Genomic DNA, 17,219 nt, shown 5'->3' with positions numbered 1-17,219 from the left:
ACCGAATTCTTTGCTTAGGTCAAGTTTGCATATTATAATAAAACCTGTCACACATTTAGTCAATATGTCTTTTTCAAACGGGGTCTTCCCGAAAGAACTTAAGCTGTCAACCGTACATCCCGTTCACAAAAAAGGTTGCTCTCGAGATTGTTCGAATTACAGACCAATTTCTGTTAGCTCGGCGCTGGCAAAAGCCATGTTAGAGAGGCTAAATAGTCACCTTGTTAAATATAACATTGTAAGTAATAAACAACACGGGTTCTGCAATGGGAAATCGACAATTACTGCCATTAACTCCTTTGTTAACGACATCATTTCACTTCTTGATAAAAAAGAGAATGTCCTTGCTATATTTTGTGACCTCAGCAGGGCTTTTGATACTGTTGATCACTTGTTACTGTTGGAAAAATTAAATACTTACGGTATCAGAGGCGTTGTTGCCAATTGGTTTTCATCATATCTCTCTGGAAGGTGTCAACAAGTAGAAATTAAATTTAAAACCGGTTCCACTATTGCAAAATTTTTATCCACAGGTTTGCCTGTTAATATGGGGGTTCCACAAGGATCTGTTTTTGGACCTATTTTGTTTTTATTATTTATTAATGATATTGTCATGTTTTTAAATTGCTTGGTTTTATATGCGGATGATACGACGGCATTAATATCCGGAAAGAAGCAAGAAAATATATATCCAAAAGCTGTTGAGATTCTAAATAAGCTAAGTAATTTGTTTAATTTTAACAAATTATTCTTAAATCACGATAAAACATTTTTCCTACCGTTTACAACTTTTGGAAATAACCATTTGTCTGACTCAAGCAACAAAAACATTAATATTCTAGGCACTGGGAAGTTTCTGGGGATCTATTTAGATGAAAACTTAAATTGAAAATGTCACTGCGAAAATCTTATTAAAAGACTAAACACTTACTGCTACCAGATACGGAATCTTAAAGAATTAATGGATGTGAACCATACTCTAAATTATTACTATGCTCAAATTCAATCCAGATTGTCGTATGGAATAATTGTCTGGGGCTCGTCAAGCGCGACAAAAAATGTTTTTCTGGTACAAAAACGAATAGTCCGGTGTATTGCAGGTAGTAAGAAATTTGATTCGTGTCGCCCGATATTTAAAAAATTGAATATTCTTACACTTTCATCACTCTATATACTTGAATTGTTAACTTTTATTTTCCATAATCAACAAAATTTCTTACGCCATAGCAGTTTCATAATTACAACACGCGCAATAAACAACAATTTATCATCCCTTTAACAAGGCTTAAACTTGCCCATAATTCTCCCACGTCAATGGGCATTAAATTATGTAATGCTCTTCCAAGTACACTTAGAAGTCAGGGAACAATAAAGTGCTTTAAAACTTCTTTAAAAAAATTTCTTCTAGTCAATGCACCATATACAATTGATGAATTTCTAAATTCTATTGATAAAAATTGCGGATCTCTAGTGTAATTTATATTGCATTCTTTCTTTTTTGTCCATTGTATTGTGTATGACCAACATTTTTTAAATTGTATTTAATTGTATTTTTTTGTGTCTGACGTATCCTATACAATTCAAAATTTGTCTTGGGAATTAATATATATTATTATTATTATTATTATTATTATTACTCAGGTATGTTTAATAAATTTGTATTCTTGAAAATTGATAAATTGAATGCCAATTAGTAATACTTAGGTCAGTGGTTATATTAGGTTGAATTTGCTCGAGAGTCGAGAGTGTGGAAAACAGACTCGACATCTAATTAAGAAATTCATACCGCACTGAACCCACGCGAACCTCGCACAATTGAAAATGAAAGGCGCAGGCAAATAAAAGGCGCACTATTTCGGCTTTATTGATTTGGGAAAGGAAAGGCAAGCAATTAGAGTAATTGCAACTCTTGTATGACGCACCTTTCCCACCGTGGTCGTTTATTATGAGTCACGAATTTTCATCACAATATTTTTTAAGTTTTTAAGTTGTTATCGTTCTGTCGGCTTCTTATGAATACGCTACCAGATTTGGCAGAACAAGGCTACTGATAAAATACACGGGACAAAATGTTTAGATTTATCTACACAGCGTGACGTATTTACGCTGGTTTGTCCGCTTTTGTTAAGAACAAAAAGGTCGTCGGTAGTTGCGTGCGACAATAAAGAAAAACGCCATTTCATTTACATACGGTGACACGAAAGGGAGATCGTTATGAATAGTGTTCAAGCTACAGGTTACAAAGTAATTTGATCTGGGCATGGGGTCCCTGTTTCTAGATGTTTGACCACCCTACATTTACTAGATAAGTTTTAGACTCCAGAAGTGTGCCTTAAATCATTTCGCACATTTTTGCATGTGGAAAATAAAGTACTTTTCGCAATACGATTGCATAAAAATAAGTAAAGACTAAAAATAGTTGTAGTTGCGCTTATAAATATGGAAAAGAAGACCCTTAAAATCAATGACATTGAAATTAAACATTATCTGATCATGCATCCGAAAATAAAATGAATCGGATGTCAATATTTCGTCTATTTTTAGTTAATGTTTACATTAAAAACCATTTATCGCGTAAACATTTTGTTCTTTGACATTCTGCATTTCTGCATCGTTTTTCCTACTACTTTGCTACGTGTATTTATGGTAGAAAATAGTACAGAGGAAGGTCTTGTAAGTCTAAATGCAGCACATGTTTCTTATGATTCACAGCGAACTTTGCATAACGTGAATCATTGTGTTCATTCCACTCGTGGTATTTTAGAATGGGAATATTTATCTTTTTGACCTTCCACTAATCAAAGCATCCTATGAAACCTTAAAGAAAACTCTTTCCAGTTTCCTTAGATGTTCTTGATGGTCTAGGACCGAGACACTTTTCAGATTTAATAACGATTTCGCTCCAACACCAACTTTACTAGATGCCCTTGCCAAATTTGTAGATGGTATTCTGGAAGTGAAGGTAATTTACCAAAACCAATTCTGTCGATATTCATTGGCGCTTCATTGACGGAATTGATGGTGGAATTGTTAATTGTACCCTCATATGTACTAGGCTTGAGTTTGTCGATACCCACTCAGCGCTTTTTTTTCTTGTTGAACGACTTGTGGGCCCTAAGCTAACTTACTTATTACGTTCCTCCCCACTGTATCAGCACCTGGATTTGTTCAAGGTTTTGATGATCTATTCCGTATAACTGTCTGGAGAACAGCAAATATAACAATGGATGATGCAACATATAATGAAACAACTCTTCCATGTGACCGTGTTATACAGGATGGCTCAGACCACTGGTTTACTCGTTTTAATTCTCAGGGGTCAACAATGTTTAACTAATAGCCAAGGGACCTTACTAATATTGTTCTTCTCTATCGAATAAACCGGAAATTGGACCACCCAATCCTCACTTTTGCGGGGGTAGAGGCGGACAACTTTGTAATTTTACATGGAAACCCACATTTTTTATTCCATGTTTCGATCTACTAAAAAAATTATGAAGATGTTATCCGAAACATTTGTTCTCGTAGTAACAGGTGGCGTTGTAATCACAGAAGCTATTGCAGCAAATTTGTATCTTGACTTTTTTCAAAATCCAAAGAATTTTCTTGGTTAACAAATGGAATAATTTCCGAAAAATAACAAGAAATATCTAACTTTATAATAGGCGAATGGAAAGCTCTCCGAAAGACGTACATTTAAAAAAATACGTTCAAATCCGATGTTCACGAGAAATCAGCTTTTGACTTTGGAACTCGTTTTCGAGACAGCCAAAAATTATTTTGCAAATCGATTCTTTAAAGTGTGAACTTTTATAGGCTTCTATTTGACCAAAATGAATAACTTTTATTAATCCGAGTGCCTAGGACCTATTATAGAGTTACCTTTCTTGTTGTATTACGGGAGTTATTCCATTTGTTAGTTAGTAAACTCCACAATCCGTCAATTTACAAAAATCATCGGGCCAATTGCCGGAGAAGATTGTTTTAGGGTTCCATTGGGTACAAAAAATTGAGAACACTCTTAGAGCCACCCATACGGAAGAATTGTTATGAAATGGGTGATGTCCGCATATAAAATACAATCCGCTTATATGTTTATCTAGTTAATCGTTAAAATAAATCAAAAACAAACGTGGTCCAAGAATGGACCCCTGGGGAACTCCCCTATTAACAGATAATTGACTTGACAAACGCCCCATTGTGAAATTCGTGCTATTGGATAAATAGGAGAAAATTAATTTTAAGCCGCAATCGTCAAAAGTATACATTCTTCCTCTCCTCCTCTTTCTCTAGCTTTCTTTTCATTGTTTACGTCTTTCTGTGCTTTTCTATCTAATACTTTTGTTACTAACACTACCATTTATTTATTTATTTATTATCCCTCTCTTGTTCTGGGCCCTCAACAGGCTTGCGCCCAATTACAGAGTGACCCGCATAATGCTTTTTAGAGGTGCCTTTTCAGAAGGTCTTAAGTTGTTCTATACTACTCCGGTATTTACCTTACGAATTAGGAAAACTGCAGGAAAACCTAATTCGGAGTAGCCGGCAGCATGCTCGAAACTGGTCTAAGGTAATGTCCATCTCTGCCACAGATGAAAAATTCACCTCAACCCAGGTTCGAACACCCGACCTCCGGATTTATAACTCAACCCTCTACCATTGAGCCATAATGCCGGTAACCATACCATAAATGCCTTTTCGCATTAACTGATGTTAATTTATGGCACAATTTGCAAGGAGATTTGTTGATTCTTGCGTTGCTTTATCTGAAAGTCTGGCTCTACCACGAGTGGGCCTTAAGTCCCGTACAGACCTGGATACAATCGGAAGAAACATTGTCGCCGACTGTATTTTTCTCGTGTATTTTGATTCGACCGAATTTGCAGCGACATGAGGCGGCATTTTATCAAAGGATTCACCAAGTTTTCCGTTTTCCCCTTTTAAATGAAAAAAATCTGCAGGTGTATGGGTTTAGAATCAAGATACTGTAACGTGATTTATAAATTCGGGTTCGATTTATATCAATATTTATTAAACAAAACTAAACACTATAAAAACTGTACAATTTATATCGACTATTTATATTACACACTTCGCAATTTATATCAGATTTTCGCGCTCAATGTTTCGTCCGTACTCGATCTCGTTCGGTAGTAAACTTTCTGCGATGTTAGGTCCGCAACCATTTATACACGCAAGCAATGCAAGTCCAGAACACTCGCGTAATTACCGGATAGTCTCGAATATTCCTATACAAATCCCACTATCGCGCGCGTAGAAAGTTGCAGAGCGCCAAAGGCGACGTCATGTCTGGAGCGTTTCCGTTACAATACGTACATTGTTTTTTTATTAAGTTGAATACTGTATTCAAATCAGTTTTAGAAACTTTAGAACCGACCATAAACAACACATTTTCCAGGAGATTTTCTAAATCTGCGCTTAACAATTTCATAAAATTTTGAAAACCACTTCCATCTTGTAATTTTAGGTCGTTCATTCAACCGTTGTTATACTTCATCTCGTAAAAAGCCTTTTTTGCCACCGTCTTTTTTGTTTTTTTTTAAGTTTTCACAAGTAGTAACTCTCCGTTAATGCGGTTTTCAAATACATCTCCACGAGTGCGGTTGGATTAAAAATTCGTTGGAAAATGCGCTAAAAAAGTGGTAAATGTGTTATGATGTTATGTGCTCTAATTTTTATTCTTACACTTTTTTGTGCGCGCCACTTTGTTTTATTGTCCTTTCGTAAATGAAATTCTTCGCAGTCTTACTGCTACTGTCTTCAATTTTCGTTTCCTGAAGAGTTATTAGCTTGGATATCCTCTACATTTTTAAGATGCCCATCCTCCTCATCGTCTAGATCATTGTCCTCTTCATCATCTCTGTTCTTAATACACTTCTAGAATAGAAGATCCTCTTCCCCGTCACTACTTTCTCTGCCTTCGTGTTTCGCCTATCTTCCTGCGATAACTCTTCTAAGACTTCGTACATGTATTTTCACAATAGCGCTTGTTCTTGTTCGTAGTTCATAGCAATTGTAACTTTAATGAAAAGAAAACAACACAAGAAAATAAAATTCACTAGCAGAAATTAGCTAAAAAATACAATACCTTGCAAGAAGCAAAAACGTGGCGAGAGAATCGTTTGGTGCTGTGGGGTTCCACTTCCACAGACCAATGGCATTTCAAATTGTTATTTCAAACTGCTTATTTTTGCTACAACCATGCTCTGCTCCATGTTAAAGTTTGGAACTTGCCATGAATAGTTTGAAATCAAAATAATCTAATATTGGATTTTTGCATTTTTACTTTGGCATTTATACAATAAAGAGGGCCTTACACGTGCATTCATTTCATTAAACTGTACACTCCTGTAAACGGACCAAGTTCAAAGACATCAAACATGGCGTTAATTCAAAGTTCGGCGAAATGAAGGCGCGTAGAAGGCCTGCTTTAACATAAACTGACAAAAATTGTTTGTTGAAGAAACATAAAATCGCAGAGCGTCGATCTAAATCGGGGATTCCCAAATTATTTCGGGTCAGAAACCCCTTTTCCAAAATAAGCAGATACTTCGGACCCGCATAGCCAAATTCCTTTAAAAATCTGAGCCGAGTTTTTCGTCTTGTACGACCTTGTGCAGGTGCTATCGACTTGTTGAGTTTTTCCCCAAAAAAATGCCCCTTATGTGATGGTTTTGTCCGTCTGTGCGTCTGTTACTCAACTGACTCGAGAACGAAAAGAGATTGCGATGTCAAACCTTCGCCAATCGATTTCTACGAGTTCAAGAAGCAGTGCTATTGGATATGAGCCGGATTAAAAGTCTGGTTTACGAATACGAGCCGAGTGAAAAAAATTCCCCTGCGCTTCTTTGTATCTTGTTTCAAAGTACAACAATGATACTTCCTACTAAAGTATTAGTCATTCGTATAACAAGTTGGCGACTGTAACTCGACTGATACAGTATCTTTAACAGGCGTTGATTTTTTTACTTTGTCCACCCCCAAAATCAGTTTTCGTTTTTGTCGATCCCTGGAAAAGCGATTTCGAGACCACTGATTTTATTTGTCCTTTTTTGTGCCAGTACGAATTTTAATTGGGAGATTCGGGGATTTAATGTTTCTTGTCGTTCTCACGAATGTTTTGATAGTTTTTGTATTCAAAGCATGTTCGAAACGCGTGTTTTCGTTGCCGCTTCCACGTAAACATAGATACCTTAAGGCATAGGTACCTACTTATCTTATCTCACCGTACATAAAAACAATATGTAGCCTTGAATTTCGGAGTTGGTTTGAAAGTTGATAAAATAAGATTGCACTCCGTCGAGATCTTTTGGGGACAGATCAGTTGAGTGTAGGCGATCGAGTTGTCTGCGGAAATTTTGGGAAAATTACTGATTTGTGTAGCTTAGAGCGGTAAAGCTGAACTTTCTCGTGTCATTACGAGGTAATTACTGAATTATTTTTAGGTATTGCATTAGTCACCAGAACTAAATATCCGCGAGACACCACAAAAGTAAATATTGAACTGAAGGTGTAGCAAGCAGTTCGTGGGAAACTAGTAATAATTGCGTAATCTCTACAAGGAACCCTCGCTTCCACTGCTTTTCGTAATCTTATCTTTGGCAGTAATAAGGCATGTCATGTGCTCGTGATAATAGTAACTAAAGTGTAGTGTAAAGTCGGTCCGCTGTAATGGTAAAAATGGGGAAAATAAAAGACTTCTTTTGGGGAGGCTGTGCGTGCCCTAACATAAAGCGGTATTTAATCCGTGAGATCCGTCTATACGTCACTAATGCTCAATTTTTTGTTACAGCCGAAAATGGTTACCGCCGCCATTACGCAAACTATCGCAAGGAAAAGTGGAAAAGAGTCAGTCACCTGCAGATCGGCCACCCTTAAAGAAGACAGGATCGGATAAAAGAATTAAGGTAAGATTTGCAGATTTGTCATTTATCCCCATCGACTAATAAATACTTCGTACTAAACTTTATTCTCGACTACGGAAAAGTAGGCACTCCTCTCTTTATTTGTTGGACATTCTTTGCATTTTCCCAAAAGTGTCCGAGGGAGCATCTCGGTTAATTATTCACGTTTGAAATTCACGGGGTTGACGGACGCGTCTGCTTATTTTATTTCTTAGAGCTGTCTTTTATATTATTTATTCTGTTTACTTCGAAGTAAAATTGGAAATCCAATTTTCTTTGCTGACGTGATTAGGTACGTCATACTGCCATCTTCGTTGACGCTCCGTTATTAATGTTGACGTTTTTTTTAATGCAGAAATCGATTTGGTACAGCATCGTTGTGAAGATTACGCGTTTCGCAAATGTATATGCAGGCGTTGTTAAAAAATTACAGCAAAATGAAAACTACAGTTATTTTTTATAGTCGAAACTGAAAACTTCAGGAAATGTATTCGTTCGTGTTTCAAACTAAGAAACCTTATTTTACCGGATAGTCCAATTCAATGGCGTCTTCAATCACCGTTTTGGAATTACGTTTTCGCTTTTCTAGTTTTGGGACTATAGCACTCGTTTATTTATTGTAGGTGTGAGTATTTTAGACCAGTCATTCATTGGTAAGATTTGTGATTGTCAGCCAGGAGAAGCGATGTCAGGGACGGCGAAGAATCCTTTATGTGCATCTTCTAACATGGCAAGTTTCCACAGAAGATTTTAGCTTACTTGGATTACACTTTCTCACGTGAGATCTTTAATAAATAAGTAATATTCGCAGGTTCTGTACAATTTTGTTTGCAAAAACAAGGCTTCTGCAAACCACCGAACTGGATCACGTTTCGTTTACTAAATTTCCCCAATCCCTAGTCCTAGCACTAAGTTATTTATGGATGGAAGTCAAACTCAAAATTTTCTTTTAATTAGAAAGCGATAAAAACCAATGCACTTACAATTCTGAGTCGGTTTTTAATTCTAAAGTCTGAAAATTTCTTCGAAGAAGTTTGAGTTTGATGCGCACACACAATGGCCCATATGAATAAAAGGGAGCATATGCTTATACTTGCAAAATTCTAAGTAAATACTCGTAAGTGCTCCTTCACACTGGACGACTTAGCGCTGCTGAGCAGGGGGGCGGGACGAGTAGGTATTTACTTTGAATTTTGCAAGTATGTATAAGCATATGCTCCTTTTTATTCATATGGGCCAATTTCGGAGATTGTGCTATTTTGAAAAACACGCTGGTGTTTCAAGAATTTACAATAAATAGACTTAAACATTTTTGTATTGAAAACCAGGTAGTTTTTTGAATATAGCACAATTCCGAGGAGGTCATGACTATTAAATCTTTGCTCTTCGTACTTTCTATAGGTTTCACATGGTACCTGGCTTAAGAAACTATTATTCTGTTCCTAATCCGGACAGAAGAGAAGTTCCTCGGTATTATGATAGTGATTTAATGTTCCTATATCGTTATCTCTTAATAATCTATTTTGTTACCCATTATTTATATTTGTTAGGCATTTGTTAAGTTATATCTAGTTTTATAGTTTTCCTTATCTTTGTACATACCAAAAATCTAAACAAATTTAGGCTCTCTAGGACCGTGTAGCTACCGGTTGATATTTAGAAGGTTTGAAGTTCCGTACTTCTCGTACTTTCTATAGGTTGCACGCGGCGCGTGGTTTAATGAGCTAAAAGGTATTCTGTTGCTAATCAGGACACGGGGAGTTTGCCCATATCATTAAATATTCCTATATCGTTCCTTATATTATCTCTTAATGAATAGTTTTTTTGTTATCCACTGTTTATTCTACATTTGTATTTGTTGCGTATTTATTAGGCTATATCATGTTTTTGTCTGCATTAAAAATTTATAAAAATTAGACCTCTCAAGTCCGTGTAGCTATCAGTTTTTATTTTCTACACCCCTTACACATTCAGGTGCATGTGAAATTTTCGTTGAGGTACGATGTTGCTGTTTTTAATGGTCGTTCCCTCAATAAATCATTGCGAGTTGCCGCACATTAAATTCTCAACGGAGATAGGTCTACGTTCAAATCAGTATTAGCGTAGTAACCTTGTTTAACGGTAAGTAGAATCCAATTTTTCTATAAATTCTTATAGGAATAGAAATGCTCATGAGAAAAATTAAGTTGCATCGGCAGTTCCGCTGCAAGTAATTTGTTGACCAATTCTTTTGTTTTTTATTAAATGGGAAAATAATTCCCTGTGTGAACATTAAGTCATTTTAATTTTTATTGGGTCACCGAGCTTTTCAAGGCTGTATGCTGAGCTTCAGAATTCTGTAAAGTCAGCTTTTTTTACCAAGCCGCGCCTAATTTGCAAAGTTGCAAAAGTAACCTATGCGATCTATTTCAAACGGGTAATTCAAAACCAAAACCAGACAATGGGGATACAATTTGGAACAAATAATTCATTGACGAACGTGTGAGAAGATTACTAAAAGCTAGCCGTATTACAATCGACAAAATAAAAACTAGTTATGGCTGTTATGACTTATGAGTAATATTTGTTTGGTGCAATGTTCTTGAAACCTTGACTCTTTTTAAACTGAGAGATCAAGGGGAAAAATCGCAAACAATTTAACGCAAATAAATGCTCTAGTTACAAAATCCGAATCCAAAAGGTCGAATCGACGTAAAATCTATTTTTATTACATTTTTGGATTCTACGTAAAATTTCAGTTCTTTTGATACCTACCCACATGTCGATATCTAGAATTTATCGTTTTTAAGTATAGTACTTGAAAAAAGGGCGGATGCAGACCGTGAAAATTGCTTACTCGAAAACGGTTAGTAGTTATGTCAACCCATTTTTAGTAGTGCATAGAAAAAGAATAGGGCTTTCTTTTAGTGTACTCGTATTATAAAAAGTAAAGTCGCGTATAACCGCACCTATAGAGAGATCCAAATTTAGAAAATTTCAAAGACTCTTTTTTAAATGAAATTAACCACAATGGTTTGAGTTGGGGCATACCCCACCAATTGGTTGAGAGACGATGGACCAGGGGACCTCCCAAGACGAATTGAGTTTTGTAAATGGCTAATGTTGAGGGATCAGGAAGATGGTAATTTTTTTGGGAACATTAGTCAAATTTAGAAAAAATGGCGTGTTGAAATGCGATCAAAATTATTTTTTCAATCGAGAACTACACTTCTAAAAGTGTTGTAGTTTTAATGTGTGCTAGGCCTCTCAGAGCAGGAGAAGACATGATCTGGAGAGTAAGAAATGCACTACAAGAGATTGAATCACAAGTGATAGAATAGAACATTAAGAAAAAGAATTGAATTTTGTTTGAAACGCAAAGGCGCTGATTTTAAGCAATTCTTTCCTTGTTTTTTTTTTGTTTAAAATGCAATTGTCATAAAATCATGGCCAACAACTAGAAAGAAAATCCGAAAAAAATGGTATCCATTCAATGAACTGGGATGAAGTCAAAAATCAAAAGTCTTAAATTTGGATCTCCATAGGTGCAGTCGTACGCAACTTAACTTTTTTTAAGTGTACTAAAAGAAAGCCCTTTTCTTTCTACACTGATAAAAATTGGTTGCCATAGCTACAACCGTTTTCAAGTAATCAATTTTCAAGTTACCGTCTGCATTCGCCATCTTTTTAAGTCAAAATAACTTGAAAATCATAAATTATAGTTATCGACATGTGGGTACCAAAAGAACTGAAGATTTACGAAAATGCAATAAAAAATAGGGGTTGCGATTTAAAATAACGAAGTTACTAGCTACTTCCTGTATTTCTGGAAGTGCCACATTTTGAAAATATTATTTAGTATATATCGATTCGGCCTTCAGAGTACAAATTTTCAAACATCTACTCGTAGACGCTTTAGCACAGTTTTTAGCAATGACACCTGCCAACAGTATTTTAGAAACTTTATCTTCTATAAATTACCTACTTCCTATATTTTTCGGTATGCCTTGTGCTTTAGGTACACGTGATTTTCGTAAATAAAATTAAAAAGACTTATCTAGTAAAAATGTGAGAGATTGTACCCAAAATTGCCGTCTTTTTTTTATTGGATCGTTCGTAAACCGCATTAAAGTTGCCTCTTACTTTACACCATGGTCTTGAAATTCTCACATGTAATTCAGATTTCAATTTTATTAATTATGGTTATATTACTTCAAATTTGTTCAGATTCAAACATTATCCTTTATAACCCATAAATGCAATATATTTCACAAATTTCAACTATAATGCAGGGGTATATCGTATCCTGTACGTATACATGTCAAAGGAATACATTTAGTATTTGGTAAGCCAGCGATTTAGGCAGAAATCCGCAACCCCTTTGTACGGTGGTACGGTGATGAGCTTTTTTGTCCAATTATTCTTTCATGAAACATAAGGGATCATTTTAAAAGGATTATACTTTTCGATTTATCAATATTATTATCAGATAACGGTGCGCGATAGAAAAATGTGGTTTTAGTCGATATTAGGTATCCCAAGTTATCCGCTACAGTCTATACTTTCCATTATAGCCTCCAGTCCAGTATCTTAGATTAATTTATTGCGGCTATGGTCTTAATCGTAAACCACTTTATACATTAATTGATTACTTAATTATTTAATTGATAATTCGATAATTAAAGGCGCCTCGAATGGACAGAACATTGTTGGCATTTTACTCTTTCAAAAAGTTGATGTCCTGCTACGATAATACGTTCCGTTCCTAAAAGAGTAGTTTGTCTAGATAAATGTTTTGTTAAAACGATTTCCACCCTTTCGCCAAAAAAACGTATGAACTAATGCTTTTAAAGGACGGAACAACAGGTTGAACAAACTCTTGAAACCAGATTCAAATATCTTTGAATTCGTACACATTTTGAAGAATGCCGCAGAATACATGGACTATATGTATACGATTGGCAATACTTATATTTGGAAGGGAAAAGAAGAAAAAAGAAGTAGGTAGGTACGTAAAATTGGACGGACATCCACACATTGCTCAATAGTTTCCTTTGCATCGGCAGAAGATCAACTTCAGAAGCTCAGGGGGTGTTGGACCTTTCGAGCTTTGTACAGGCATATTTGTCCATATTTTTTTGCAACTCTAGTCTTCAGGGTCGTTTCCATTACCGAGATTTGATGGTAGACTCGTAAGCGGGATGTATCTTAAGCTGGATTCTGGAAGAAATGAAGATAAAGTAAATGTACTTTCTGTCACTGATTCGGTGAACCGTTTATATCTAATGTTTTCAAGAGAATCATCATCTTTATTGCCACCAACCAAAGGGATGAAAAATGTTCACCAATGACAGTGAGCAAAGGAGAAGCGACTCTCTCAATTTAAACTTTACGTTTTCACCGTGTATCTCAGAAACAAACGTAGCTAGATTGATTCGGTTTGCGGTATTAAAAGTTTCACAAAAAAGTGGCAAGTGGAAAATCGGTTACTTGAGCTGAAATTAACTGTTTTTGGCGTTTTTTGGCTCTTGATCATGTGGAAAAATCTATTTAGTTTAATTAATGTTTCATAAACCATTTGATCTTAAAATGAACTTTTTCCGGGAGCGAATTTTCAGAGAGTGCATCGTTCTGGAAGCTAATTGTAGTAATTCTTACGCGTTACGGCTCTTTAGGAGTGAATTGTTCGGGGGCGAATTATACATACCATTTTTATATGAAAATCGATCAAAATTTAAAATTGATGTAATAAAAATATCGATTCTTAAAATTTAAATCCATTCATACAAATCACACCATTTGTTTTGGTCGCGAGACACTCTTTTTTATAAAGTCCAAATAATAAATTACGAAATTACAATCATTTCTTCTAAACACAATCTTATCGTTGAAAAACTTTCATTTTTTTATCTGAAATTGTTTGAAAATGCGAGCCTGGATAATTAGTACAAACTTAGTGATTTGGTTCTCATTTATCACACGAACAATATCCGTTCCTTATTGTCTTGTGGAATGTCGATATTTTCCACAAACTGTGCAACAGAAGCTACCAAGGATTTTGCAAAAGCAGGATAAAAAGTTTGAGATTTTTAAAAGAGAAAGGCTGAATATCAAATTTGAAAAGTTGAAAGTCAGAGTGGGCTATGTTAAAAAACTAAGTACTTATAATAAAAATTAGTCTGATTTTTCAAATGTTGTACCCTTTTTTTCTCATTGTTGGGACCATTATGGTTTTCAATACTTTTTTAATGAGATTGTATGAAAATCATAAATGCTATTGTGGCGAGAACAAAAAGGGAAGTAACTCCAGTGCAAAACTTTACATAAAGAAATTACTGACCGTATAGGTAAGTTCCTTTTTTTTTAAGATAAATACTTCTACATAAACTATCCCTTTAAGGATAAGGGAAGGTTTTATATACTTCGACTTTCAGTAAGCAGGAGGTCATTTTCTTTATGTGCGTTCTTAACATTTGATTTGATTTGATATGGGTATAATGTTTTTAATTCTTCTGTTCTCAGTATGCATCCCCATGTTTCCAAAAATAAAAAACGCTTTAAGATCTACGGGAAATGGAAACTTCTGAAGGAAGCTTTCCGTTCAGTACAGTTTCATGAGCACGTATTTAACATATACCTATCTCAAAATTAATGGGGCAAGATGTTTCGTCTTAAAAAAGCAATGTCTCAGAAATTTGCATGGTAACTTGCAAAAACCTCCTGGGTCATCATTTTGCGTCCCTCATATTTTCTGTTTTGTCTGTTTCCACCTTAGCTTAGGTTGACCACCCTCGGTAAATAGGAATAATAGGAAAGGCTTTTGCCTTATGGTTTATTAATTATTGAGACATGCTACGTGAGTTTAAAATAAGGTCTTTCGGACGAGGGGCGTCGATTAAATTTCGTTTCAATTATTCACGTAGAGAATTACTGGGGACGGCGCCGGTAAAACTATCGATGCTTTCTGGTACTATTTTTATTCATTGGTTCGTCAGTAATCCCACCAAACTACTCTACAGAGGAAAAGTATTACGGCAATTAACTATGATAGTTAATGCGCCGCATGCGATTTTACACATCTGGACTTTTACCGCAACAACAGCCGGTATTTATTTGTTTATTGTCGCCTTTAGTGTTTTTCGAAATTTTCCGAATTAATTATCGGATCGAGATTTTAGAAACCGAGCACAAATTGACCTTGTTTCTATACTCTATGTATTTCGTCCGCTACAACCTTACGTAATGTTTTATAATAAAAGTACGTGGTGTATTGCAAATTAGGTTCAATTAAACCAATTTATATTAGGTAACCGCGTGCAGTTCGCTTGACAGTTTTCGGCGGAAATCAGAAGCTGTCGATGGGCGTAATTAAAAGTTAATTAATTACGTTTTAAGGTATGTGTTTGCACAACCTTTCTATATGCAAATGCGGCCAGGTAGAACAATTCTCAAGGCTGCAACAGTCAGTCTGGAACACAAAACACGCGCATCATGTAGAGATTTTGTGTTATTACGTTTGCATTTGGTTACAGGTTCCGCCCGATATGGGTAACAAAACGTCGGTGTCGGAGGGTGAGGACGAAGAAGAGAGAACGGTCACGCTGAGGGGAATTACGCCGATCGCTCCGTCGGAATTCACAAACGGCGGCGGCGAAGAAGCGGACGACGAAGTCGAACTGCCTCCGCCGATGAAGCCGATACAGGAATCAATTTTGGTGACGGCCGGACCTCCAGGTGCCGTACCAACGATCGACGAGAATTCCTGCAAGCGTGTAAGTAACCCAAAATTTGATCGAATCACGTGCATGTAAGCAATTAATTTTTAATGTTGGTCCAACAGGTGTCTAGTTTAACACTCAAGTCCCTGGAAGGTGCCACTTCTGCAGATTTGGCAGAGATTGAGCAAATTGTTAAGGAAAGAATGGTGCGAAATTTGGCAATACTAACACAGTTCAGAGTATTTTATTTAATAGAGCATGCCTTCGTTCCCTTTTAGTTTTTTTGGGTGTAGCAGTATGAAGACTAGTTGTAGTTTAGTAGTTCCCCAGAGAATTGCACTGTCAATCTACCCGATGCACTTGTTGATCGTTTCAACTAATGCGGTTAAAATGATCACTAATGGTTTCCGTTTTTTCGTTCGAAAGTGCATGATTTTGGCATGAAACTATCATTCCATCCGCAGTCGGTTGATTCAATCTATTTTCCAGGAGCAACACACCGAAAATTTGGAGCGGAATTCCTTGCTGCGCGACACGAAATCATCGGATGCAATTGCCGAGTGCGGAAGTGGTGTCAATTACCATCGCGATCTTTCAGCGCAATCTTCGTCGAATGAGGCTACCGCCTTAGCGTTTAGTGGTGACGAAAGTGATAAACCGACAGAGGACGTTATAGATAGTGCGAAAAATATGGAAACTCAGATACGTAAAAGACAGTTTGTGTTAAGAGAACTTGTTGAAACCGAAGACGCGTACGTGCGCGATTTAGCTTTGATTGTCGATGGGTACATTGCGACAATGCGCGATCCCGACTGCGAAATTCCCATGCCAGAAGATCTAAGGGGTGGAAAGGATAAGATGGTGTTCGGCAATATAGAAGCCATTTTCGAATGGCATCGAGAGTAAGTTGTCGATCGTGCACTAGTACCTTTTTTATCACATTCAAATTGCAGATTCTTCCTTAAAGCTCTTAAAAGATGCATAGAGCACCCAACTGAATTAGGTCCCTTATTTAAACGTTACGATAGAAAGCTTCATATGTACGTAGTCTATTGTAAAAATAAGCCAGTCTCCGAGTATATAGTATCAGAATATCTAGAAACCTATTTTGAAGAGTTGCGAATTAAGTTAGGACATAAGCTTCAACTGTGCGATTTGCTCATTAAACCTGTACAAAGAATTATGAAATATCAGCTACTGTTAAAAGATATCCTGAAACATACGGAGAGGGCCGGATTGCGTGCCGAAGCAGAATCTTTGAAAAGTGCTTTAGAAGTTATGATAGTCGTTCCTAAGGCTGCTAATGATATGATGGACGTTGGGCGGCTTCAAGGATTTGATGTAAGTAGTACACTGTAAATTCTCTTTACGGTATTATGTTTTGGGGCTCAAGTTCTCTTTTAAAACAAATAATTATTAGATGTATTGTGGGTGTGGGAATTTTTTTAAGGCATAAACTTTCCTTTTTCAAAATTTCAAGCGGAATGTATGCCATTATCAATTTCCTTGACCTTTATTTTTGTATGGAACGCCCGGTATATTCTTATACAGTATGTTATAAACTCATATTTGCTGCTTCACTCTTCATTGGGGGATC

At 36.2% G+C, this 17,219-nt stretch overlaps 1 protein-coding gene across 1 annotated transcript in view; it reads left to right on the top strand.

Annotated features, from left to right (window-relative positions):
• The window catches only part of LOC116173536 (triple functional domain protein-like), a 148,475-nt gene extending 131,494 nt beyond the window's left edge, over nucleotides 1–16,981 (top strand). The window contains exons 5-9 of the mRNA XM_031491055.1: nucleotides 7,814–7,928; nucleotides 15,437–15,676; nucleotides 15,745–15,828; nucleotides 16,112–16,524; nucleotides 16,576–16,981. Coding sequence (XP_031346915.1) covers nucleotides 7,814–7,928; nucleotides 15,437–15,676; nucleotides 15,745–15,828; nucleotides 16,112–16,524; nucleotides 16,576–16,981 — 1,258 coding nt within the window. The remainder of the gene's footprint in view (nucleotides 1–7,813; nucleotides 7,929–15,436; nucleotides 15,677–15,744; nucleotides 15,829–16,111; nucleotides 16,525–16,575) is intronic.
• The last annotated feature ends 238 nt before the right edge of the window (nucleotides 16,982–17,219 follow it).

Source organism: Photinus pyralis, unplaced genomic scaffold (assembly GCF_008802855.1).
Source record: "Photinus pyralis isolate 1611_PpyrPB1 unplaced genomic scaffold, Ppyr1.3 Ppyr1.4_LG6, whole genome shotgun sequence".
NCBI lineage: Eukaryota > Metazoa > Arthropoda > Insecta > Coleoptera > Lampyridae > Photinus > Photinus pyralis.
Note: the sequence above shows the minus strand (reverse complement) of the source record. Positions and strands in the feature narration are given on the sequence as shown.